We start from the raw sequence: 27391 nt of genomic DNA on the forward strand, positions 1-27391 counted from the left end.
AATTGTGTCTTTTAATGTCTGATGACATAAAAGTCTGTACAGTACAATAAAATATGTTCCACTGATTTTAGAATAACCCACCCCTAAATGTCACATTCAACAACAAACTTGTCACTCTACACTTTCTTCCTGTCTAAGTAGGTTGTTCTTGGCCAGAATAAACCGCAAAGTGGACCAGACGTTATGCCAAGAGTCAAAAGTTTGTTTGTCGAGATTAAAGAAAAAGCCAAACGACAATTAAAACAGGATAATCTGTTGTTTAGGTATCAATGGCAAGTAGTCAGAGGTAGGGCAGAGAGAAAAGAAAGAAAAATAGATGTGTCTCATGTTGCGAACAGAGCTGCGCTGTGCTCCGAGATCAAGGCGAGCATATTCTGTTTACCGCCTCCAAGCTGGAGAGACACCATTATCAAACCATGCTGGAGAAGAGGTACATGGCAGGAAAAACAGGAAGAGAGAAAATGCACTGAAGTGTAAACAAGCTCTTTCACACCTTTTCTCGCTCTCTCCTTTTCACGCGCTTTCATTTACAAGCAGATATCAGATGGGAAGAAATACTCTTCCCTACAAAAATCAACAAAGTGGCCATGAAAGATAAATGTACAAAAAAGATATACAGAGAATATCACAGCATATATGTGAGAAGCAAACCAACAGCTGTGAGGAGTCAGATGTTTTTGCCAGTGTTTTATGTGGTGGATGTTGACAGGATTGTAGGTATAGCTCGGCTCCTTCTGCAGCTGACATTGTTTTATGGCAGCCTGTCTACTGACCCCATATTGTTTACTTGTGTTCCTCATCACCTGCTGAGCTCTGCCTGGCCCTGGGAAAGGAGCCGAAGCTTTGAAAAGAGCACATTTTCTCTGACCTGTAACAAACTAAGTACAGCCGTCAAGAACACTGAGGCAGAACCAGTCGTCTGCCTGAGCTGTTTGTTTATTGTCATTATAACTGCAGTGAAGATTGACTTTACGCCTCCCTAGAATAATCATATGCTGGTTAAAAAAAAAAAAACACATACACAAATTATGGTTTATATAGCTCCAAATATATACAAACTGGGATTGCATGTCATGTTGTCTTATATTATTCTATTTATAAAAAATATATATTAAAAAAATTGAAAGAAGTGTCACCAAGGCATTTATTTAATCAAAAATACAGTACAAAAAATTATATTGTGAAATATCTTAATTTAACATAACTGTTATATATATATATGTATATATATATATATATATATATATATATATATATATATATATATATATATATATATATATATATATATATATATAATGTATTCCTTTGATGGCAAATCTGAATTTTCAGCATCATTACTCCAGTCTTTATTGCCACATGATCCTAAAGAAATTATTCTAATATGCTGATTTGGTGCTCAAATAACATTTCTTATTGATATCAATGTTAAAAAAACAGTTGTGCTGCTTAATATTTCTGTGGAAATCCCTAGGATTGTTTGATGAATAGAAAATTTTAAAAGAACAGCATTTATTTGAAATAGAAATATTTTGTTACATTATAAATGTCTTTACTGACCCCAAACTTTTACACAGTTATGTATATCGGATCAAACCGATATTGGAAGCAAATAATATCAATAAATAGGAGCAAATAATTTCAATATTTCTAAACAGTTATTTATCTTTTCTACTTGTTATGCCCAATTAAGTTTGTTGCACATTGTCCTGTGTAGCCAAACCTGACAACAATATGACAACAATATTGCAGCTTATTCTGGCCAAGAACCACCAACTTAGACAGGAAGATTACTGTCTAACTGACATGTAAAGTGACCAATCACATTTCTTTTTTATATACCTTTTAAGGGCTGGATTATCCAAACAAAACAAACAAAAAAAACATCACCCTACAATAAATACCAGTGAAAATAGCAGAAAATGTGTGTAGACCTCAGAATTTCAGTCCATCCAGATTTTTTAATAAGTATTGATAATTTGTGAAACAATATACAGTTCAGCTCATACATTTCTAGTTTACCTGCTAATAAGTGTTTCAGACAAATCTCCGATGCCACCAACCTCGCTTTTAACCAAAGTGACTTACAATTTACTTATTATGGGTTGCTCACACAAAGATTTTAAACAAGATTTGCCAAGTAGCTGTTCTGTTGGTTGCTATAGCTAGTAAAGGCTAAACTGTATCATGAGGCAAATCGCATTGCAACATAATTGGATAATGTTGAACGTCAGTATTGCTAACAGTCTCTGTTGTTTATGTAGCCTCCAATCGGCAACTGAAAGAGAGTGCCTTCCAATAGCTTTGTCACTGCAAATCGCTGTCATTGTGAACGCCCCCTTTTCAGGGACAGTTCTCCTGGAACGACCTGAGGTTAAGTGCCTCGCTCAAGGGCACAAAAGCGAAAGCTCATGTCTTGTCCTATGAGGGATTTAAATGTATGAGCTTCGACAACCAGCCCAGATCTTTAACCACAACTGCCACAGAGAGGAAACAAATGCAACTCACGAGGCCAAATTCTTCGCATCATAGTTCGGCTGATCAAAACAACTGCGAAAAATTGTGGCACTCACATGAATTTGGACTATGACCAAAACCTGCTTTGCTGGTGCACTCCAGAGTTCTACTTACAGTAATTGATCTGGACTATTGATCAAAGGCCTCTCAGACATCGACCCGTTTTGTGTACCGGTATATGAAAAGAACAAAAAAAGTCTTTCAACAACATATCACTGTAAAAAATGATCGTGATTTTAACGGTAAAACACTGTAAAAATGCTACAGTGAAAAACTGTTAATTGGTTAACAGAAAGTTTCCTTATTATATACGGTAAATAACTGTGATATATATAACGGTACATTTAATTTAATTTTACTGTAAAATACCGTTAAATTTACAGTTTTTGGATGTGAAAAAGAACAAGTCATTGTATAATTTACAGTGAAAAAATGTAAATTGACATTCCCACAATTCCCTGCGTGACACTTCACATTTGATGTATTTTGTTTTTAAATCACTGTTTCTTCATAATTTTCTTAGTTTTTTTCTCATCAGTTATGTACATTAGGGTTTTATGTTACATTTAATGTTGTTAAATTAATGCTTATTGCATTTTTTAAATTTCAACATGTTACCATGATGGTGTTTAATGTTTGTGTGAATGACACTGTGCAGCTTCTGTATATTAGTATTAACTCTCTTGTGGATGAGCTGCTTATGATGAGCTGTGGTTGACCATTTGACTCTCATCACTGCTGTGATTGTTAGCTGTCAGTGTATTACAATGGAAAAAAACAGATATTAATACTTCAAAAGGTCAGTATATTCACATTATATCAGATAATGAAATACGGTTTATTGCTGTAAAATTATATACGGTTAAAAGTTGTAAAACCTAAAACGTTGCTACCGTATTTTTAACAGGAAAACTCTGGTAACCACAGCTGCCAGGGTTTTCCTGTAAATTTAACGGGTTTTTTTTTACAGTGTACGGGTGTTTACTGAATAGATATGCATCTAACTTTTTGTCCATTTACAGCAGCTCAGAAAGGTTTGAGAAGTTGCATGTGTGCTAGTGCACGTCTGGATGTGAGAATGCGTATGTGCGTGTAATTTGTGGTTAAGGATTGGCGTGGGCGAAGGGCTATCATTATGTTCACTGCGAGAGGTCATTGCTGTGGAGAGCTTTTCATACTGATTACACGTGTCTCACCTCGGCTCTCTGTTCCCCTTGGCAGACGTTGAGAGGGATGGTGACACACACACACACAGTCCATTTAGTGCTCTCAATCAAAAGATTAGTCCGCACTCAACATTAGCCAAGGGAAATGTTGGAAATTTGAGAAAATCAAGGTTTCCAAACACTAACAAGCCACATACGAGCCAAATAAGCACTAGGAGAGAAAACGCGAGTGCTGTCTTTGCATCAGCTTTCCAATTTGTCCTTCTGATAATAATCATTTTACCAGTGACAGATCACTCGTCGCAATGGAAAGATCAGTCATACGGATAATGAATAATTCAAAAACAGGTAATTGAAAATTATACAGAGCGAACTTCACTTCACAAGTGATTACTATAAATGGAGCCCGATCAGTGTGGCATTTTTCCCATCCTGTTTATCAGAATGCTGGTTGTGATGTTGAAGGGCATGTGTGACAGGCACCCGGGGGCCCCTCACCTGTTCCAGTCTCCAGTGGAACTCTGCTGGCCTGAAGGAGTCCAGCTGAATAAAGTCTCGCCTCAGCAGAAACACCAGACGGCAGTTGTGCACGTACAGGGAGTAATGATGCCTGTTCATCTCTGCAAAAAAGCAAAACACAGAGAAGGCTTACTGTATATGCATTACGTATCACTGTTACAGAGGGCAAATATTTTTTAAACATCACTCTCAGGAAATAACTCACAATGGTTGTCAAAGTAAGAAATTCATGTTGATTAAAGATTTACTTTTATAGATTTCCATGTCTAGCTCCGAGAGCTTGTCTAAAACTGCATAGTCATGTTCGGAAAACTATTCCAGGCTGTTTACATTAGATTAGACTTCAGATGAGGAGAAAAGTCTTGACATAGAGAGAAATGAAAATAAATTGTAGTTCTGCAGAAACTGTAAAGGGAATAGACTAGGGAGTAGGATGGACTGACTGAAAGGATAGATTGCCTGAATCCTACTCAAAAATCCAGGTATGACAAGCTTAAAATGTGCACTTTTTACACATTTAAAAAATAAATGAATAGTACGCTTGACAAATCATAGTCAAATAAATTGCTATATAGACACAGATCTGGCACACATCCGATCTTCGTCCAAACGTTTATGCTCATTTAGACACCGCCGTCGTCGGTGTATGAATGGGTGAATGTGAGGCATGTAAAGCGCTTTGGTGGCCATTGGGTCTATGAAAGCGCTATATAAATGCAGTCCATTTACCATTTAAGACTTTAACTCATTTTAGACTGTGCTTATGAGGATACTCACCAAAAACGGGGATTTTGACATAATTTTTTTTTTCGTTAAAAAGCGTTGAGACTCAAATCGGTACTGGCAGGCTGTCTGAGAAGTGGCTCTGTATGTGTTCACAGAGCTGCTTCACAGACAGTGTGCCAGTACATATTAGAGTTCTCTTTTGCATCTTTATCACGCTTGAATGGTTTAAAAGCACTTAAATTTAAGACTGGGTGATCATAGGATAGCCCTACATGCGGACCATCCTTGGTCGGCCGGGCTCTCTTGCTTTTCTCACGAACGAATGCTGAGATAATTGCATTCAATATTTCTAATGCATTAAACAGAAAATATTAATAGCAGAAATTATCACATCACTTTTACAATAAAATGCATATCAGAATGATTTCTGAAGGATCATGGGATACTGAAGACTGCAGTTATGGCTGCTGGAAATTTATAATACATATTTCCCCCATTTTTATATTTAGTTTACCTTTGCCATCATTTAACACTTGAAGTTGAACTTTATAACAGCAATAAATGAATAACACCGTTAATGATAATCTTTAGCAAATCTCAAAATGAATATACCCTTATTGGTCCCACTTTATATTAAGTGGCCCTAATACCTGTGAACTTACATGGTTACTAGATATGTACTTAGTATGTAACTACAGTGTAAATACACATTGGTACATAGTATTTACAACTGTAATATTTGTGTAACTACACATATGTAACAACCCACGGAAAGGTATGTGTAAGTACAAATGTGTAACAGGACGTTGGTAACAACACTTTTTCCACTACAGTAAGTACACATGTGTAACAGGCATTATGTAACTACATTTTGTAACAACAATATGTATTCACACAAGTTGTTCCACTTCCACACGCAGTCTTCCATACTGTAGTTACCAGTTAAGAACACACTGAAACCATGATGATTCCTATGTGTATACCATGTATTTACTATATGACCGGCAGGACTTATGTTGAATTACAGCTAAAGTTTTCCCTTGTGGTACCAGTGTACATACATGGTAACTCCTCAGGAACTCTGCACTTGATACAATGTGTTAAACTGTCATAACTTACATGTATTATGCAAAACCCAAACCTCTGTGCAACTGTACTAACAGTGTACTAACATGGTAACTCCTCAGGAACTGTCCACTTAATATAAAGTGTAAAATGGTCATAACTTACTGTGTATTATGCAAAACCCAAACCTCTGTGCAACACTGCATTAACAGTGTACTAACATGGTAACTCCTCAGGAACTGTCCACTTAATATAAAGTGTAAAATTGTCATAACTTACTGTGTATTATGCAAACCCCAAACCTCTGTGCAACACTGACTGTATTAACAGTGTAACTTACTTAAGTTACATGGTAACTCCTCAGGAACTGTCCACTTAATATAAAGTGTAAAACGGTCATAACAGAGACCATCTCAGCATACCCAAACCTCTCAGTTTTATTAACAATAGCATTATATTTTGAGCCACTAATCCTACTCATACCCCTAAACCTACTTATAACCATTCCTTAAAACTACGTAGTCTACACTTATGAAGAAAATAAAAACATAACAGACAGACAAGTAACGTTATAAATTTCACAATAATTTGTTTATTGCGAAAATGTCAAAACCGGTACCAAAAGTCGTTCATATGATGATGCGTTGCAGCCGCAGTCCTCTCTGGCAGTATTATAATAGTTGTGTATGAGGTACAGATCAGAATATAAATTATTAATCCATGAAAATGTTAATCCGGTTTCGGTTCGCTCTGTGAAGGCGCGCGCGCTTCTCCATTTCAAATGTACTACACCGACTGAAACACGGCATGTCGCAATGTGTGACGAAGCAGGCGAGAGCCAATGAGCGTTTGATATCACGGCCGTAAAACATGTCGTAACGCTTCTTGAAGGGCATTTTTGAAATTTGAATTCATCACCAGCGCGCCTGAGCGCGGGATTTGATGTTGGCGGTCGCTCCTGAGAAATGGAGATGAAGATCATAAAGGGCTGAATTTGGATCTGTTTCTTGCAAACAACGTATGGATTCTAAAGGTTTGGATTACATCAGGCTAATTGATGTTTTATGTGAATTTATGTTGTGTTTTATTGGAGAAAACGCTTTTTGTGTCTCACGGTAAATAAACTAAATACTACAAAATGGTTAAAAGATTAAACAAGGTATTTTTAAGGTTTTAAAGTGCAGGCTATTTTTGTTTATTGTTTACAGAACACTGTAATTTACTGTAAAGGCAAATAGGTCTCCACAATGTCAAATCAAAAAATCTAAAATAAAGAGTAAATCTTTAAAATTGCTATGCCGTAATATCCCAGAATCTATCAAAGCATAACTATCACATTTATATTTCAGAGTTTACTATCCACTACGTAACCTTGTGTTTTGCATTTACTGTGGTACACAACAATGACCCTAACAATTACACTTTATATTAAGTGGACAGTTCCTGAGGAGTTACCATGTAAGTACACTGTTAATGCAGTGTTGCACAGAGGTTTGGGTTTTGCATAATACACAGTAAGTTATGACCATTTTACACTTTATATTAAGTGGACAGTTCCTGAGGAGTTACCATGTTAGTACACTGTTAGTACAGTTGCACAGAGGTTTGGGTTTTGCATAATACATGTAAGTTATGACAGTTTAACACATTGTATCAAGTGCAGAGTTCCTGAGGAGTTACCATGTATGTACACTGGTACCACAAGGGAAAACTTTAGCTGTAATTCAACATAAGTCCTGCCGGTCATATAGTAAATACATGGTATACACATAGGAATCATCATGGTTTCAGTGTGTTCTTAACTGGTAACTACAGTATGGAAGACTGCGTGTGGAAGTGGAACAACTTGTGTGAATACATATTGTTGTTACAAAATGTAGTTACATAATGCCTGTTACACATGTGTACTTACTGTAGTGGAAAAAGTGTTGTTACCAACGTCCTGTTACACATTTGTACTTACACATACCTTTCCGTGGGTTGTTACATATGTGTAGTTACACAAATATTACAGTTGTAAATACTATGTACCAATGTGTATTTACACTGTAGTTACATACTAAGTACTTATCTAGTAACCATGTAAGTTCACAGGTATTAGGGCCACTTAATATAAAGTGGGACCCATTTGGGTCATATTGTATAGTATATTATAATATTGTGATGCCTAAATTCACTTGTTGCATTTTAAATTATTTTAGTTTTTAGTGTTTTATTTTACTTTTTTTTTTTTTTGATTAAATATTAGAAACATTATCAGTCATCGGCCAACATGAAAATCAGCTTAAAGGGATAGTTTACCCAAAAATGAAAATTCTGTCATCATTTACTCACCCTCAAGTTGTTCCAAACCTGTATGAATTTCTTTATTCTGCTGAACACAAGAATAAAAAAATAAAAAAATAAAAACCTATGTAAGTCAATGGGGCCCAGCAACTGTTTGGTTAACCATATTCTTCAAAATATCTTCGATTGTGTTCAGCAGAAGAAAGACATTCACACAGGTTTGGAACAACTTGAGGGTGAGTAAATGATGACAGAATTTAAATGTTTGGGTGAACTAACCCTTTAATGCTATAAGCCAGAATTCAATCCACCGTGGTTAAAGAGGTGACAACTAGCTACCTGCAAAAAAATGTGTTTTGACCACCTTAAACTGGTATAACCTGTTTTTTTCCAGCTTGATCCAAACCAAATGTCAATCTGTTATAAAGTTAATCCTAACAGGATGGGCATGAAAGAGCTGCCGTTCAATCTGAGACTATTGTTAAAGATTTCTTTTCTCCCACTGATATTGTTCCACTGTCCATCACGTGTCTCCGCTCAAAGCATGTCTGGACTGCTTTCATGCTCTTTCTCAGAAACCTCTCATTGATCAAGGTGGCTGCCACGTCTGCCACGGGCTCCACATGGCGCCCATCTCTACTCACCCATACGCTGTCCGATGTCTCTCGTGTGACTGCTTTTAGTGCGTGTTAAATTGATTAAGTCTCACACCCACTCAACATGACGCCTGGGATCAATGAACTCGAAAGAGTCCTGCCAAGCAGCCGGCCCTGATCAGGGTCACTCGGTCTCGGAGAACTGGCCACTGACAGTCACACTGCATTTCTTCCTGGCTAGAGTTTCTCTTTAACCTCCAGAGAATTGTGTTCTGAACCACTCTTTAATCCAGATCTAATCCATAGACTTAATCTCTCTCCCTAATACTGCTGGGCATCGTATGGTACTGATCAAACTTTTCTCGGGTTAGTCTGACACATTTGTACCACTGATCTCTTCAGTTCTACCAAACTGATCATCTTGTCTTGGCCACCAGACCTGGAAACTGTAGACGTAATCTAAAATATTTTAGCACGATAGGGAGCCTACACACAGGAAGTTATTGCATGCTAATGCCACTGTTTTTTGGCAAGGCTTATTTTCACATCTGATTCACTAAAGCAATTATGCATTTTGTACGTGTTTTGCAACTGTTTAGTGATTTAAAGCTGATATACACCAGGTTTCCATTTACATATTTTAATCAGAATTTGGGGATAAAAAACAGAATGGAAACACGGAGCACAATTGCTAAATAAATGCCAAGATACACATCAAAATGTAACATGACTGTATCATAATAAACGGAAAAAAAAATATCACTGGACCAATTGCATCGCATTGAATCTCAAATGCTGCTCTGGTCATTCTGAAATTCTGGAGTCAAAGCATGGGATGAGAAGTACATAGAAATATATACAGTACAATGCTACATATTTACATACTAACATTCAAAGGTTTGGGGTCAGTAATATTTTAACAAAAAAATATTAACACTTTTATTCACCAAGGACGCATTAAATTGATCAAAACTGACAGTAAATTAACATCGGTAACAATAAAATCTCTCAAATAAACTGATCTTTTGAAATTTATATTCATCAAAGAATACTGGAAAAAAACGTTTCCACCAAAACATTAAGCAAAACTACAAATTTCAACATTTATAATAATATGAAATGTTTAATGAGCACCAAATCAATATAAAGAAGGATCATGTCAACACTGGATCAACACTGAAGACTGGATTAATGATGCTGAAAATGTGCCATCACTTGAATAAATTACATTTGAAAATATATCGAAAGAAATAGATTGTTTTAAACTGTAATAATATTTCACAATATTACTATAATTTTACTTTATTTTTGATCAAATAAATGTATCTTTGTCAAGCATAAGAATCTTCGATCAAAAACATTGTTAAAAAAATCTTACTGACCCTAAACTTTTGAACAGTGATAATAATATTATATATAGTTTTTTTTAATATTTATATATAGAGAGAAAGCACAGAGAAAACGCAGGTGCCCTATATATGTGCACCCGTCTCAATCGAAGACCCTGCCCCTCATAAGTGTTTCACACATGCCTATTAAGTCAACACAACAAAAAGCTCACCAGTTTTATCTGAATTACAGAGCAATGTCTCCTTCTCGGCTCTCAGTCCAGGACTTGGCCCGTGCTTCATCCATGTTGCTATGGTAAACTGATCTGTCAAGTTCTGTGGCACAACCCACTCTGGGATATTGGCCGCCTGTCGCCCATCAAATCTGAAGATGAGGTCGCTGTCTCGGCCGCTGTCTGTCAGCAAAGAAGCCGTCCAATTGGTGGACGCGCTGGGGGCCGGGAGAAGGTCTGTGCTGCCCGAGGCTGCTCCTGTGGAGATAAAAGCACAAAGGTTAGTTCAGGTTACTGCGAGAGGCAGCGATGAAAAATTACAAGCTGTCTGTCACAAAGAGTTAAAATCATGTTAGTTGCCCTGGCATTCAAATATACTGTGCATACAGCACACTTCAAATCAAATTAGAGATGAAAAGCAAATAACATTTGGTTCCGAGACCCACATTCAACCCTGACTGAAATGTCATTTCTGAAAGCAATCGTCTCATTATAAAAGGCATTGCTCGTGGCCTAGCAACACTCTGACACGTTAAGCTAAGGGTGCTAATGCGGGTTTTAAAAGAGTTCGAGTTTGGCTTCATCCTCACTCGGGAAGCATATGTTATAAATATGTGCCAATAATGAGAGAATTTACATTTTTGAGTGAACTCTCCCTTTAAAAACATGCAGTATAAGAAACTTCTGAGATATAACTAATTGTGGGCACACTCGCTTTGAGGACGGGTCTAGTACAGATGCCCTAAATATGCAAGAGCAGTGCCACCTATCAATCTTTGATTAGCCTCCTGTCTTCCTCCCTCCTGCCCACGCTCACTCATGCCTCTCTCTACGTGTTTTATTTGGGAGTACAGGAGGTTATTGAATCTTTTTTCCTCACTCAGGGGTGACAGGACGGCCAGCACAGAGGGACAGAATGAGCGATGAGCCTCGCCGATGTCAGAGCAGCGTGTTCTCATTCCACAGCTCCACATCACTCACTTCGCCACAGGCCCAAAGAGAGACAGAAATGAGAGAGAATATGGCAGCGCCGCTGCTTTTAAGCTATGCAGTATTTATTTCTGCCAATCGATATTGGACGATAAATTCACCGCCAGTCTCCAAGTGAGCATCTGAGCTCTTCTGAGAGGTTCCATTTCCAGAAATACCGTAAAGGTACAGGTCAATGAGATTACATTACGCAAGCAATGTCTTCCACTAGATGAGTCTCAGTGGCGGCTCATGTTATCAAATGCCCAGTCAAGAAGAAACAGAAAATGTCCGCGTTTCAAGGTTGCACTAATGATTACACAATTGGGACTTTGTAATTTCCATAATGCATATATTTATCTAAATGATTTGGATGTGCTTTTAAAAGAAAATATTACATTGGGTTGGCAGTTTTGTTGTCTATTTCAGAAACGCTTCAAAAGTATGCCTATTTTCAAACAATAAACACTTATTTCCGTTAACTGTACAGAGTGCTTGTGCAAAAGCAACTGCCACCAACAGGGGAAATGATTATTATTGAGAGAGAGCCAAGGCAGTAAAAACATCAACACACTTAATGCTTCACAAATCAGTGCCAGAACGGTTTTGACTTCATGACGTATCAGCCTCAAAGATTCTCTCATCAGATTAAAATGACTGATTTACTGAGGTACGTGAAAATTGTTTTATAAACCATTTACAAGTGTGTTGGACATGCAATATAAGGAATAAAATATTGAGATATGGTTAGGTGAATTGTAGGGATAAAATTCTCCCCATACCAATAATATGATAATTATTTTCGTTTTATGACTCATAACTGATAAATGACCAACATTAAAATTCTACACTGTTCTGTCTAGATAAATTAACTCTTTCCCCGCCACTGACAGAATTTTCTGTCATTTATGAGACGACGCTTCCCAGTCATTGACGGAATTTTCCGGCTTTCTGTGTTTTCACTGTTACATGTATACGGTAGGGGGAGCTATTAGGCATATTCTGAAAGAGTACAGAATCTCCAGATCAAAAGACATGTGAAGAAAAAGCAGAAACAAGTGAATCACCAACGTGAAAAAACGCGATCATCAACATTAAACAGCATATAAATCAAAACTGCCTAATGTTACCGAATGAAATGTCGACCCACGACGAGCTATAGGCCTGTGAAGCTTTGGGAGTGTTGATGATCTACTCCATCTATGTTTTGATCGTCGTTCTGAATCTAATCCAGACTTAGTCTTTGACAAAAACACGATTTTCTCAGATTTTTGAACAAAATGTTGCTTTTTTTATGAAACAGAGTAAGACGGTTTTATTTGTTTAAAAGCAGAGGGTCTGTTCTGTCTGATATATTTCTTGATATATTGCATGTTCAGATACTGAGATGTGTGTTCAGATGTGTGTGGATATGTGTATCATAATCGTAATGTGTATATATGTGTGTATGTGTATTTAGGAATATATGTACATATACATATATATGTGTGTGCATATATATATATATATATATATATATATATATATATATATATGTGTGTGTATAGTAGTTATTTGTAATGTATATGTATAGATACGTATATATCTGTATATTGTGTTAGTATATATATATATATATATATACGTTTTTGCTCGAAATAAACAATCAATCAATCAATCAATCAATCAATCAATCAATCAATCATATTCAAACAACAAAATATTCTGGGGGCTATTAAACTTTTGTGAAAATGATCAAAGAAGCTGGCACTGGCTGGCAACTTTTTACAAAAACGCTGGCAGGGAAAGAGTTAACAATAAAACATTTAAAAACTAAAATCAAATCAATTGTTTTGAAAACTACAAATGAATTTGGGCATCAAAACATTTCAATCTACAGTATGACCAGAGAATATTCATGCTGTGATTTGCTAAAAATTAAATTGAACAGTGTTATTAAATTATTAATGCTTTTAAAGATTAATTTAGTTGATGGCAATGGTAATTATAAATGAAAAAATAAGGGAAATGTGCATGCACAATTAAATATTCATTATACACTGTTACATGTTCAAATGAAACAAATTATACAACCTATAATACTGTGCATCCCTATTTCCTACTAGTGAATAGTTTTGAGCATTCCTGTAGTAAATGTTAAAGTTTGTGAATTGTATTAAACTCATTAAAGGGATAGGCCTAGTTCACTTTGAAATTAATTTTTGGTATGGTTTAGCTTACCTCAAGGGCATCCAAGATGTAGGTGTCTTTGTTTCCGCAGTAGTTTCAATTTTGATATTTTTAGGTCAAACCGTTCTTGTCTGTCAGTCATATAATGCAGGTCTATGGTCACCACCTCAAAGAGCATGCACAGAGAAGTCCAAATCAAACATGATTTAATGACTCGTAAATGTAAGTACACATTGATGGCCTAAGACACGAAACGAGCAGTTTGTGTGAGAAAACGAACAGTATTTATATCGTTTTTACCTCTTGTAACCACAGCCACATCTAAGTGATCCAAGGGCGCGGGCGCTTCGGTCTGCGCAAGCACCGGAAAGCGCCGGAAGTGATCTCTCGCGCGTGTACGTCACTCATTGTTTACACAGAGATTTCGGAAGTGTTACCTTTCACTGTAAAGATCTAAACATATTTAGATATACAGGAAATCGCAATGGAAGACGATTTTGCGTGAGAGATCACTTCCGGCGCTTCCCGGCGCTTGCGCAGACCGAAGCGCCTGCGCCCTCAGATCACTTGGACGTGGCTGTGGTTACAAGAGGTAAAAACGATATAAATACTGTTCGTTTTCTCACACAAACCGCTCATTTCGTGTCTAAGGCCATCAATGTGTACTTGCATTTATAAATCATTAAATCATGTTTAATTTGGACTTCTCGGTGCATGCTCTTTGAGGTGGTGACCATAGACCTGCATTATATGACTGACAGACAAGAACGGTTTGACCTAAAAATATCAAAATTGAAACTACTGCGGAAACAAAGACACCTACATCTCCCTTGAGGTAGCTAACACATACCAACAATTAGTTTCAAAGTGAACTATCCCTTTAAGCTCACCAACCCAAGTTGAGTCAGTCCTGGACTGACTGATATATGATTTGTGCTGAAGTTGACCGTACCACAGAGCTTCTGAAGAGACTTCTCAGAATAGGTCTCTCTGTCACAGCCCTTTCCAATATGGCTGGTCTGTAGCTCCACCATGGCTCGCACTGAAGATAAAGGGCCCTCACAGGTCTCCAGGTGCATCTTGGGAAAGAGCTGCCTGCTGCCTGTTCCAGGTTCATAATCCACACGCTTGTTCCAACCTGCGAAGAAAACACATGTTGGCCATTTGAGAACTGTAAAGAGTTACAGATGTAAAATCGGTGTAACTATAAATATAAATGCATATGCAAATGCTAATGGGTGCTTTTCTACAGGTACTATAGACCTCATTGATTCAAACAGCCCACAATTAGGCTAATAAACCATATTATTTAGTTTATTTATTTATGCATTTTTAAACTACATTATTTGGTTAATTATTTATTGCTTAGTAATAATAACAACAATTGTTAGTAGTAGTAGAAGTAGTAGTAGTAGTAGTAGTAGTAGTACAAAAAACAACAAATAATTTAAAATTCTCAATATTGAACTTGGTGTTTTCTGTTCCTACATTTATTATTAATTACACAACTTATTCACATCATGTTTCACACAATCTATTTGCCTTCATATCCGTTCTGCTGTCGCTACAGCATTCTGTGGTCGTCGCATATCAGATTTGTACATCTTAGCTGAATCCTTTTTTATCTTTCAGTACAAACATGGAGAGGTAAAACCAATTGTGATAAAAGCCATGGTTAAAAGCAAACAGCAAGGTCAAAGGAAAAAAAGGAATCCATGATGAATTATTTTCTCCATGATGAGGTTTTCCTCCTGGTCAAGGCTGACACGTCACTATGTGCTTTAATATGTGTTCATGCATGTTACATTACTCTGTCTTGAGCTTTTTATAAAACATGAAGCTCAGAGTAAGAATAGCCAAAAAGATAAAACATCTCACTCTTCTTAGCTGGCCTTTATGGACTCTCTCTGTATAATTCAGAGAACCAAGTGCTTTGTATTCACCTCAGCTGAGAGATATTCCCTCAGCCCTTTTCCCTAACTGAATATCTTATTACATTATTCATTGGCACTGCTGTGGATAAAATGGGGCGACAGTACAGTACCACAGGTCTCAGTCTCTACCTCTTTTTGAGGGAAAGGTCTTAAAAAAGTTCCTCATGAATATCTGAGGTAGCTGTTCCGCCACAGATAAGCTGAGCAGAAAGGCTTTATAGCTCAACCAAACAAACTTTTATGAAAAACAACTAAAGAGAATCTAAAACACTGGGTCTGCTTTTTATCCAACATCACAAGGGAAGCATGTGCAACAGGACTACGGAACACAGCGCTTTCGGGAAGCACGGAGTCAAAACAACGTTGTGTGTGTGTGCTGCGTAATGACTCATCTACTCCCTGGAGAGGGAATAATTCCCTTGATTATCCAAACACACCAAAGCCAGAGGCTAGACTCATTCTGTTCAATGGAAAGACCATTTCAGGACCTCGGGGTGAGAATTAACATTAACTGCAGCATTAAACATTCATTGCTTATTCACAAATGCCAAAGACACCAAGAAGTCATGGCAGAACAGCGGAGGGACTAATATTACCAATGGAATTGCTGGATAAAAAATAAAATAAAAAAAAGACTGGGATTCCCAGCGACTCATGGAAAAATAATGATACATGAGAGGTGGAAAGGAAATGAGTTGGCCAGGAAATCTCAAACCTCATTTCTGTCACAGTGTTCTCACCATGAAACTGCCTTGAGATGTTCACGGATGACTGTAATGCTAATTATGTGACTGGAAGTGGTGAATTTGTAAATTTATGGGGTTCTTTTAATTTTGTGTTTGTGTTTTTTGAAATCTAATTGGAGAGTGTAGTGGAGTGTCACAGGAAAATATTAGAGAGCGGAAAAATGGAAAAAGTTGAGGATATGATACCGGTCAGATTCAAACCCTTCTGCCCACACTTCAAAAAACCTGTTTCACTGACAGTGACATCTGTTAGTTTTAAATAGTGCAAGTCTGCATTTGAACCAAAGCTCTGTTTTTGACAATTTCAGAATGTGTTAAATGATTAATTAAACAATTTTAATAAAAACATGCTGTTGATGAAAATATGTCATAGGTTGCCATTTTTGTTTTGCTATTTTCCACATTTTCATCAGTAAATTACATTGCCCTTCAAAAGCTTGGAAATGCTCTAGGCAAAGTGAGGCTTTGGACAATATCAGCATAAATCATCATCATTTTGTGATGACTTTGTACTGATAAGGAACTAAACAAACACATACTGTATATTAATAATACAAATATATATATATAAAGACCTCCGATGCAAAAGCCTCTAAAAGCCACCTCTGTCAAAAATGAGATAATAATATTGAGTGAATGCTCTCCGCACATAGTATCAAATACTTTCACTTCAAACTCACTAAATCCCAGCCTCAGCCCATTCAGAAATGCCGTTACTTGGGTAGAAACCTACATAGGAGCCTGATATATATATATATATATATATATATATATATATATATATTTGTGATTAAATATTAATGACTATATAAATGTAACGGGTTTAGTCGGTTTGCCTGTTCCTATTCATCGTTAGTTTCCTTGGTTGTTAATTTAAGCACCAATAAATTAATTAACCACCAAGGAAGCTAACAATGACTAGGAACTGAGGAAAAATGACTAAACCCGTAACATTTATATAGTCATTAATATTTAATCACAAATAAGTTAAGTATTTCTGATTAATGCAAGTTTATGTAATGCATTTATGCCAAGGAATTGTAAAGATTTATGCCGATAATGGCAAAAATATAAAATTTTATAAACTTTTGGAGGGGAATTGCATGTCTTTTTAAACATACTAAAATCAATGAATATGACATGACAAAATATTGACACATTTTAAAAGTGAACATGAAGGTTATTCAAAACAACAACACAAAATTATAAAATAAAATGAAATAAAATAAAATACTTATCACAATCTAGATCATCTTAGCAACTGCACTTCCTCCGTCACTTAAACTGCACAGCCTATCATATTATGGTAACCAATTTAGGCATTACAGCTCAACACTACCAAAACTAAAGAGATAGTGGTCGACTTCCGGAGACCGACTCTCCATCTGCAGCCTGTGTTCATCAAAGGCATAATGTGTGGAGGTGCATGGTCCAGACCTACAAATATCTAGGTCTGCAGCTGGACAACAGACTGGACTAGTCCAAGAACACAGATGCCCTATACGGGAAGGGACAAAGTCAACTCTATTTCCTTAGAAGGGTCCTTCAATATCTGTCAGAAGTTACTGCAGATGTTTTACCAGACAGTCATCGCTAGCGTCTTCTTCTATGCTGTGGTATGTTGGGGGAGCAGCATTAGGAAAAGGGATGCCATGCAGCTGGATAAGCTGGTGAAGATCTATCTATCTATCTATCTATCTATCTATCTATCTATCTATCTATCTATCTATCTATCTATCTGTCTGTCTGTCTGTCTGTCTGTCTGTCTGTCTGTCTGTCTGTCTGTCTACTTTACTCTCATTCAGTCAGTATTATTCACCTTATATTCCTAGTGGATAAAATGTCGATAAAATGTCCATGTCGATCCATAATATTTTTCCCTCAGAAAACGTCATGTACACTGCGTGTACAAGTGTAGACCTGATTGGCAGTGCCAGTTTTCTATGGCTTCTGCACTCAATGAGAGATCTGTCACTCTCAGTGGATGGCTCAGCAAGATGGACGGAGAGATGGAGAGATCAGTGTTGACAGACGGGATTTGACCAGAGACAAAGAGTGGCTTCCCAATTACACGCTTATGCAAGCGGGAAGCGTTACAACCAGAAATCCTCGCCCTTCACCTCTGTGGTGCCTGTCATGATCGTCACTGAGTCCGCACTTCCACCTCACTTATTATGAATCAAACTCAGAACACAAGCCATGCAATCTCTCAGCCAATGACTGCTTATTCTCTAGGCGTAGGAGCCTGCCAGCGACTGTCAACACATCTTAAGGCCCTATCATGCTTTAGATGATGCCTTCACCTGAGAAACAGTACTAGCCCTGGGACAAACTAGGAGTGCTTGAGGAGAGAGAAAAAGAGAAAAATGCTTTACCATGCCAATCAAACTACTTTATTCTGAGAAGTGTTCTTACCGTTCAAAAGTTTGAGGTTGGTAAGAAACAAAAATGTTTTTGAAAGAAATCTCTTCTGCTCACCAAGGCTTTTTTTATTATCAAAATACAGTAAAAAGAAAAAAAGAAAAAAAATATTGAATTAAATTTTTTTTTTGTTATTTGTTGAGTATTAATTGAGAATTATTATTTAGTGTCAGTGTTACTAAAGTCAGATTATCTTAAATAACAAGTATGCTAATTGTAGGAATTACAAATACATCTCTTTGTTTATTTTCTACATGCTATAACTACTTTTAAAAAAGCTTTGTCAATATTGTAAATGTGAATAATCATGGCAATGAAGCATTGCTGACTCTAAAAACTGAGTAGGTATGACAGGAATGATTTGAAAGTTCTTGTGAACAAACTTTGTGGCTTTGTGCACGAGAGAACCGAATTACCCCGAGTAAAACAGACATGCTTGGTGAACTGTATCACTGCCAAAACCCCAAAATGAAAACTGTATTGCAAAGGGTTGAGGATTTACAAGCTTTGTGGCTAATACGCTCAAGTCTGACATTTTGGCTTGCTTAGACTAGAAGCTGCCCTTTCATGAAATAAGTCTCTTCTTGGCATAGAGAGTGGCGTTCCTCTCTCCAGGTAATAACTCATCTAAATCCATGTCACCTCACACCAAATTCTCTTTACAAACAGATAACAAACACACTTCCGATAATTGGTTCAATCAGGATACTGTTCTTAGAACAGTTTCCCACTTTCTGTTCTGTCACCTTGACAAGTGTGAGGAAAGGAAGATGCGACGAGATGTGTGACAACACCTGGGATTAAAGTTTGAATGGCAAAATTGTCTCCAATTAAAAGACTTGAGAATTTTGTTAGAGAGACCGATCTGTGTCTTAAAGGGATAGTCCACCAGAAGAAGAAAATACAATTCTAGGATCATTTATTCACCCTCAAACCCTGATTTTCATTTGAAGGATCAAAATGGGAAAATAATATTATTCATGCTGCTTTTTCCATACAATGATAAATAAGGAATACATTTCAATAAATTTACATCTATACATAAACACATATAGAAACATACAAACACACACACACACACACACACACACACACACATACCTTTACATGCATGCATACATACATACATACTGTACATACAGGACCGAGTAAAAATTTCTTAACATCTCTTTGTTTGTGTTTTGTAGGATAAAAATAGTCATACAGGTTTGGAATGACATTAGGTTGGGTAAATAATAAGTAAAAAAAAAAAAGTTTTATTTTATTTTGAAATATCCCTTTAATGAAAAGTCTTGAATGATTTAAAATCTGACACTGCAGCCGCTGAATGTTTGACAAAGTTTGACTTTTGTCTGGATTGAAATAGTTACATTGTTTCCTTTATCAGAAGGACTTGGGTTTGACTAACTCCTCCTGGCAGAAGAGAGAAAGTAATCCCCCGTCTTTTTTCATGCTCGAAACACAATTTTAGATGACAGTGATTAGGCGTCTGTCTCACCAGCCCCTGACATCCGCTTCTTAATGGCTCAACTGATGCCTGCGAATTGAATTCATCTGCAGACATTTTCCATACCTCAATCGATGTGTGAAAGAAGGTAAACTGTGAAAAATGCTGCCTCGTCCTTTTCTCCGATTTAATGATGTTGAATTCTCTGCCCGCTGACTGTTTAGAACAAATCCATTACCACAGCATATGTAAAAGGTATTGTCTTCTTTGTCGTGTAGGCATTAGAAATTAAAGCAATAATGGGTTCTTTCCGAGAGGTCAGTGTGAGTGTCTGTGGACAAACTGTAGGCTGAAGCTGCCGTGCGGTCCCTGTGGGGAGAAGGACTCCGCGGATATCGATCTGTCTAGTTAAGACCACTAAGAGTGTATGCCACAGATGAGAGGAGAACAGAACAAGGGATCACAGAGGTCAGTGAGAACAGACTACTCCGCTGAGTCTCAATACTGACCATTTTGTGGATGGAGGATGAGGGAGGATATAAGGCAGAGACAGAATGTCGAGTCTGCAATTTAAGTCATTACTCACAGAAAATCTTAACATCCACCTAAATTATTTTTAGCATGTTCATGAGAGAAGTAGTAACGTCTGATATTTGAACAAGTCGTTTGTCAGATTTTTAACATGAATCAGGTCAACTCTCCAAGTCTCTCTTCAAGTCAATTTTATTGTGACTTAAAAGGATAGTTCACTCACAACTTAAATTCAGTGGGGTCCAATATTTTGGACCCCATTGACTTTTACTGTCTGGACATTCAAAATATCCCCTTTTGAGTTCTGCAGATGAAGAACATGCAGGTTTGGAATGACATGAGGGCAGTGTTTCCGCTACATTCATTCTGCCGTGGCGGGCCGCCACACCTAAAATCATCCCGCCTGACCGCCACGGCTGCAGCTTCTCGGTCCGATATTGTATGTGTTATACAATACAATACCCCACTAAAGGCATACAAAACATTGTAAAGCACCATAAAGTTTTCGCACTATATTCCAAGACTTCTAAAGTCATTCAATAGCATAATGTGAGGTAAAAATTTATATTTAAGTCGTTAAGTTAAAGTTAATGGAAACTCATCTCTCCTCAGTCATTCTCCATTCAGCATTCAAACAGCACGTCACGTTCGGTTACGACAGTAACACGATGACACTCTCTTCAAGATCAATGTTCCCATTATTATACTTTATTTGTAGATAAAGGTCTATGGTTTGCATAAAATTACTTTATCTTGCTGGAGTTTATAGCGCTTTCTAAATCATATTCCTTTCTCCCGGGTGTCTGTTACTACAGCACTAGATTAGAGAGCACTATGAATTGTTCTTCATGCGCACTGTAAGTTAACTGAAATTTAAAACTGTTAAAAGAAAAGGCTCAATAAACTGTTGCATAGATATAATACATTAAGCATACATGGATATAATCTCTTCGCTTTGTGCTTTGAACTTTTCAATGCGAAGCGCTGCACGCTGTGACTTCACGTTGCTTCAAGTGCATCATTCTGCGCACGGGATGCGCATAATCGCTTTGCCGCTCTTATTGGCGCCTTTCATGTTATAATGCTTAGGGGAGGTTTAAACACCTGGGATAAGGGGGCGTGGCCAATGGGAATATCACTCATGGGCCACGCCCCCTCCCCCTGGCGAAATGGGTCTGCCACCACGGCTGGAAAAAATCCTAGAGGAAACACTGATGAGGGTGAATAAATGATGATAGAATTTAAATGTTTGGGTGAACTAAGTCAAAGTCAATCACTAAATAAAAAAAGGCAAAGTTGTGAATCGACAGGGAGTCAAAATTAAAGACAGTTTTTATCTGAATATCAAGACACTATTTAAATTAAAACTACTATTTAGGCACTCTGTTACTCTTTCTTCCTGCAATAATTTGTAGCCATTTATTCCTGTATTCCACAAGTGACACTTTTTCTTAAAAATATAAATGCAATTATTTGATTTCCAAAAGACCTTCAGCATATCGAAAACTATTTCTAAAGGGCATTTGAGATACTTGCGACGAAAGATAAAGACTTTACTTAGATGTGGCCTTGAAAGACCTAGAGAAAGTCAATAATACCTGGTGAAAGCAATTTTTCTAGAATTCCCATTCATCTCAATGGTAGTTAGTCAACTGCCACATGACAATTTGAAATCTCAAAAAAAAAAAATTATAATATTAATGGACCCACACAACTTTTTGAGCCAGTTGCATGAGTCATTAGCAGTGTCAATGCCAAAATATTTGGTGTTCATGAAAAAACTGATCAGGATACACAGCTAATTCGAATGGCGAAAGGAATAGGGCAACAGTGAAAGTTGAGGTAACAATGTTTGGTTAGTAGTATCTACTGACCTTGCCAGCCAGGCTTGCACACTGGTTTGACGTCAATGTGAACCGGAACGCTTTCCATCGCCCTCTTCTGACCACAATCGTAAGCAGTCACCATGATTTTGTAGTGCTGCTGTTTGTCATAGCTCAGTCGCTCTGTGTTCCTGATGTTGCCTGGAGAGAGAAAAAAAACGAAACAAGCTCATGAAATGTGAGAGAAATAAACCTTAAGAGAGCCATTTGTAATTGTTGCAGACGCCAGACAGAGATACTGCAACAACATAAGATTTTAAACAATAATTAAGCTCCCATACAATGACTCAGGCCAAATATTTTCAATCACAAAAGTAATTTCAACAGTGTAAGTGTCCATGTTTCAGCAATTATGGATTATATCTGCAAACTGTTTCCAGTGCTGCTAATTAGAATAAAGACATTTACATCTAATTTCCATATTTTGCATTTCACAAGGCTTTATAATGGTTTATTATCGGCAAATAAAATAACATAAGTGGGACATATGTTTAGCAATATATAACAAATGATGACTTCATACTTTGAATATATTTACTCTGAACATAGAGCTCAGCAGTAACCACCTTCTATTCTTCCATGGAGAAAACAAATGGGATGTATTTCAAAATGTTATCCCCATTCTCAACAAAATCATTCAAACTTTTTTAAATGGATAGTCTATTCAGTGCCTGATTAGACGTAACTACAAATCGATTTAGTGTACACCACTCAAAAGTTTGAGTTCAGTGTGAAGTCTCCTATGCTCACCAAGGCTGAATTTATTTGATCAAAAATACAGTACAACAGGCTGTTAAATATTATTGCAATTTAACAATATAGCTGCAAGCAGCAAAATGATAAATACCACCAGTACTATGATTTAATTGTATATCACTGTAAAACCTTAGGTGGTGCTGTTAAAGAACGGTTTGGTCAATGAAAAATCTTTTGATTACTTTTTGTCGGCATGGTTTGAAGATGATCAGATACGATTTTGATGAAAATTGAACCAACGGTCTGGGGAGTTCGAAAAAGTAGGGTTTCAACGTACTTACAAGTGGCGTACAACAATTTCGACGAAATATAGCATTATTGCTATTGTTCTCGGTAAACTTAAAGGTACAATATGTAGGAATTTTGCAGTATAATATCCAAAAACCACTAGGCCAATGTTATATATTTTGTTTAATTGATTACTTACAATATCCCAAATGTTTCCAACTATTTGTAAATCGTGAGAAAATTGCGATTTTAACCAAGGAAACGGGGCGTGTGGCAGGGGTGAGGGTTACCCCCGGTTTCCGCTATGGTTTCAGCTCGTGCTGCAATAGTAACGATGGCGACAGAAGTTGACAACTGGGTTATGCCGGTTATGTCCGTTATGCCTAGTAGGACGCTCACACTGTTGTTGTTTTGTTCAAACATTATCATGGCAAGCAGACTTTGAGACAAAAAGAGGACTAAAACGAAGATCAACATCTTTCGAGATGCAGAGAGCTCAACATCTGCGACTAACTTCGACTTGACAGAGACACGAGTGTTGCATGTACTTTATTAGACAGGTGAGCAAATAAAACTAATCAATGTTATTTAGTTCAACATGATGAAATGTCAGAATGATCTGTATGTTATTCTAATGTTGATCTAGCTTAACGTTACTTAGGCCCTGTTTACACGAAAACGATTCCGGGTGAAAACGTAATAATATTTTATCGGATGTGCCTTTCGTTTACACGGCGACGGCGTTTTTGGGGCTTAAGAACGCAAAAAAGTGAAACCACCCTCCAAAGTGGAAATCTTAAAAACGCTCCACCGTCGCGTTTCCGTCTAAACGGGTAAAAACGCAAATCTGCTCATGGCGGCTCTCGTCGCGTACGCATTTACGTCACAGGCATGCGCCAGTACAGGAAAATAACAACCAACATGTCGGATTATTTCCATACGTCGGACCTTCAAGTTGCCCTAGCAGCTCTGATAAACGTCCAAGAGTCTTTTCAATTTCGCGCTACTAGGGAGAGAAGTAAAAGGAAGGTTGTACGCAGGCGCACGGACTTGTTGTTGTTGTGTGGCAGTGCTTCACATTGCCACCTAGCCGCCTGGAGTGCATACTACATCGCATTTCTAACACTTTTGCGTCTCCATATGCACGCAGATTTCCCCATAACGCTCGTCTAAACGCAGAATAAAAAGTGAAAACGAAACGCCACTTTTGCGTTTTCTCTTCAGATCGTTTCCGTGTAAACATGGCCTTAGTCTCATACAGCCAACAAACAACCTAACTAACTAACAACATTCAACACACTCAAATGCCGTTTAGTGTGATAGTGTAACTGTTAGATCAAGTGAAACATCGCTGTGTTACCTCAAGTTTAATTTGTCTAATAAACTGACCTGTGTGAGAATTAATTCAGCACTTGCGTGTAGTTCGGTAGAATGAAATGTCCTTATTCCTTTATATCCGCGGGACTCACGTTGCGTGTGGCGCTGGTATACGTCTAGTAATCGCGCCCTGCTTCATATCAGTCATGTTAAAAACATCAATGTATTCACTCATCCATAAAAGATACATCAGCTTGCCGACAAGATCCACAATTCAGCTTAATGCGGAATATACGTCATCAATATACGCCTTTGTTATTGTAAGAGGTTAGCGACCCCTGGTGGCGAAAAATCCTGCATATTGTACCTTTAATCAAAAGCTATTAGCATTTATTTAAATTTTATATTTTTTTGTCTCAAAACGTTTTGAGTACCTTCAGGGCATGGTCTTGATGACCCATGCTGAGTTTCGTAGCCACACACTAATGTGTTTGTAAATATAGCATTTTATAACAAAATTCAAAATGGCCAATGCCCAAAATGGCTGATATGGGGAAATTGGGTATCATTCGACTTGGTATGCTGCACTGAATCAAAAGAGTTTAATGAATTTCGGGCAAACCATTCAGAAGTAATAATCAAAAATGTAAATTTTCATATCTTCTGACCAGTAGGTGACACTGTGCCAAAAACCTGCAAGTTGCCTTAGGTCATTCTTGTGATAAAGTAACAGCCTCGCATCCATTGTGACGTGCTCTTCATTAAATTTGTTCGCTTTGTTATTCAAGAACGGTTTGGTTTATCAAAAATATTTTAATAACTTTTTGTCAGCACGGTCTGAAGATGATCTAAGCGGATTTTGGTGAAAATCGGCATGACAGAAAATGACATGCACTCAAATCGGCTTGATCCAAGGAATCAAAGGGAAAAAGAAGTTTGTAGCCCTTATGTTACAAACATTTTTAGCACACACATGAGTGCAACTCCAAATATGCTGTGGTTAATGATAAGACTGTCCTCTATCTCAGTGTTAAATTTCATAATTTACCCCGCAAGTGGTTCAATGACCTGCTGCCATAGACTCAAGAATGGAAGAAGGAGGAATAATAAGAAGAACACTAACAGTTACAAAAGGTGCATGCGCAATTTCGGTGCTTGGCCCATAAAAGTTATAAGTTCATAAGAACAGCATTAATTTGAAATAAAAATATTTTTGTCTTCACTGTCACTTTATCAATTTAATGCATCCTTGCTAAAAGTATATATTTTTTTAAAATCACACTGACCCCAAACTTTTGTTAAGTATTTATTCTTAAATAAATATGAATGTTTTTAAAATATCATATCACATAACTTTACTGATAAAAATGGTCAAATTAACTGTATATTTATTTTGTGTTTTTAATTAGCTTATAGTGCTAATCGGTTAAAAAAAAGCTCTTAATCAGATTGAAATCTTTCAGTTATGTTTCAAATGAGGCATTTAGCAAGAGAGACACGCACAAACTATAGCGCTGCTGTACAGTAAACAACAAACCCTTTGGCCTACTGGAAACTGGTTCTGCTTCCACGAAGTAAGATGCACTTTCATTCAATCAAGACATATGAAACATAATCAATCATTACTGACCCCGGACCTCTGTACAGAAACAATGTACAGATCTGACATTGTTGTACGAGTCATTCTTTATCAGCTAAGAGCTGATAAAGAATGTACTAAAGGTACATTCTGACTTTCTAACCTCTGGCAGGAAGCCAGGCCATGCTCTAAAAGCTTTTTTAGTGATGAGTATTCTTCCTGGTTAACAGCTTAAGAGGTGCCAGATTCTGTTGGTTGAAAAAAAGTCAGCAAACCACAGACTGTACACTTGAAGAGCAAGGTTAAACAACCATAATGACATGGATCCTCTGGTTCATTTGAGTAATGAGTGCTTTTTGTCACAGGACTGATGTGTATAATTTAGCATTTAGCTCCCATAGTTGCTATAGGTATCAGCAGGGAGGGTTGCTGTTTGGTCTATGGCGGCGAGTCTGAATGCACTCCGTGGTGACAGAGTACAGATGAGGCTGAACTAGCAGCTAGTGATTTGATGCTCTCACACGTCCGTGGGCCTGTGGTTATTTTTACCTGCTGGCTGCATTTCAATGAGACCAGCCGTGCTGTCAAGGAGACAGCAATGAGGAATAGAGGTCAGTCGCTATGGGCTCCCATACCGAGTCTGCACCAATCCTCAGAGCCACAAAGCTAAAGTGTGTCTTGAAAACCCCTCAAAGCCTTATACTTCAACAAACACAGGTATGTGGGAGTAAGCAGGAGGTGTGTGTGTGTGTGTGTGTGTGTGGTTGATAGAGCTGATTACAGCAGCTAATGTCAGGTGACATGATTAAGAGCAGGGGAGTTTTAAAAGGAACAGTTCTCCTCCAGTGAGTTATCAATGGGCCTCTGTCTGTGCTGCACAGATATAAACCAGCAGTAAATAAGAAAAACAGAAAATAAGACAAAGAGGCAGAGCAAGCATGTGAGATCCTCAACTTGCCTATGTTTCTGCAAAGT

General features: G+C 37.4%; 1 protein-coding gene across 1 annotated transcript in view; it reads right to left on the reverse strand.

The window, feature by feature from the left end:
* Positions 1-27391, reverse strand: part of clstn2a (calsyntenin 2a) — a 277397-nt gene that overhangs the window by 39136 nt on the left and 210870 nt on the right. The window contains exons 5-8 of the mRNA XM_056241145.1: positions 22528-22677; positions 14527-14712; positions 10437-10694; positions 4182-4303 (exon numbers count right to left, since the gene is read on the reverse strand). Of these exons, the coding sequence (XP_056097120.1) occupies positions 4182-4303; positions 10437-10694; positions 14527-14712; positions 22528-22677 (716 nt within the window). The remainder of the gene's footprint in view (positions 1-4181; positions 4304-10436; positions 10695-14526; positions 14713-22527; positions 22678-27391) is intronic.

The sequence above is a fragment of the Rhinichthys klamathensis genome, unplaced genomic scaffold (genome assembly GCF_029890125.1).
Source record: "Rhinichthys klamathensis goyatoka isolate OS25496 unplaced genomic scaffold, OSU_Roscu_1.1 h1tg000631l_1, whole genome shotgun sequence".
Taxonomy (NCBI): Eukaryota; Metazoa; Chordata; class Actinopteri; order Cypriniformes; family Leuciscidae; genus Rhinichthys; species Rhinichthys klamathensis.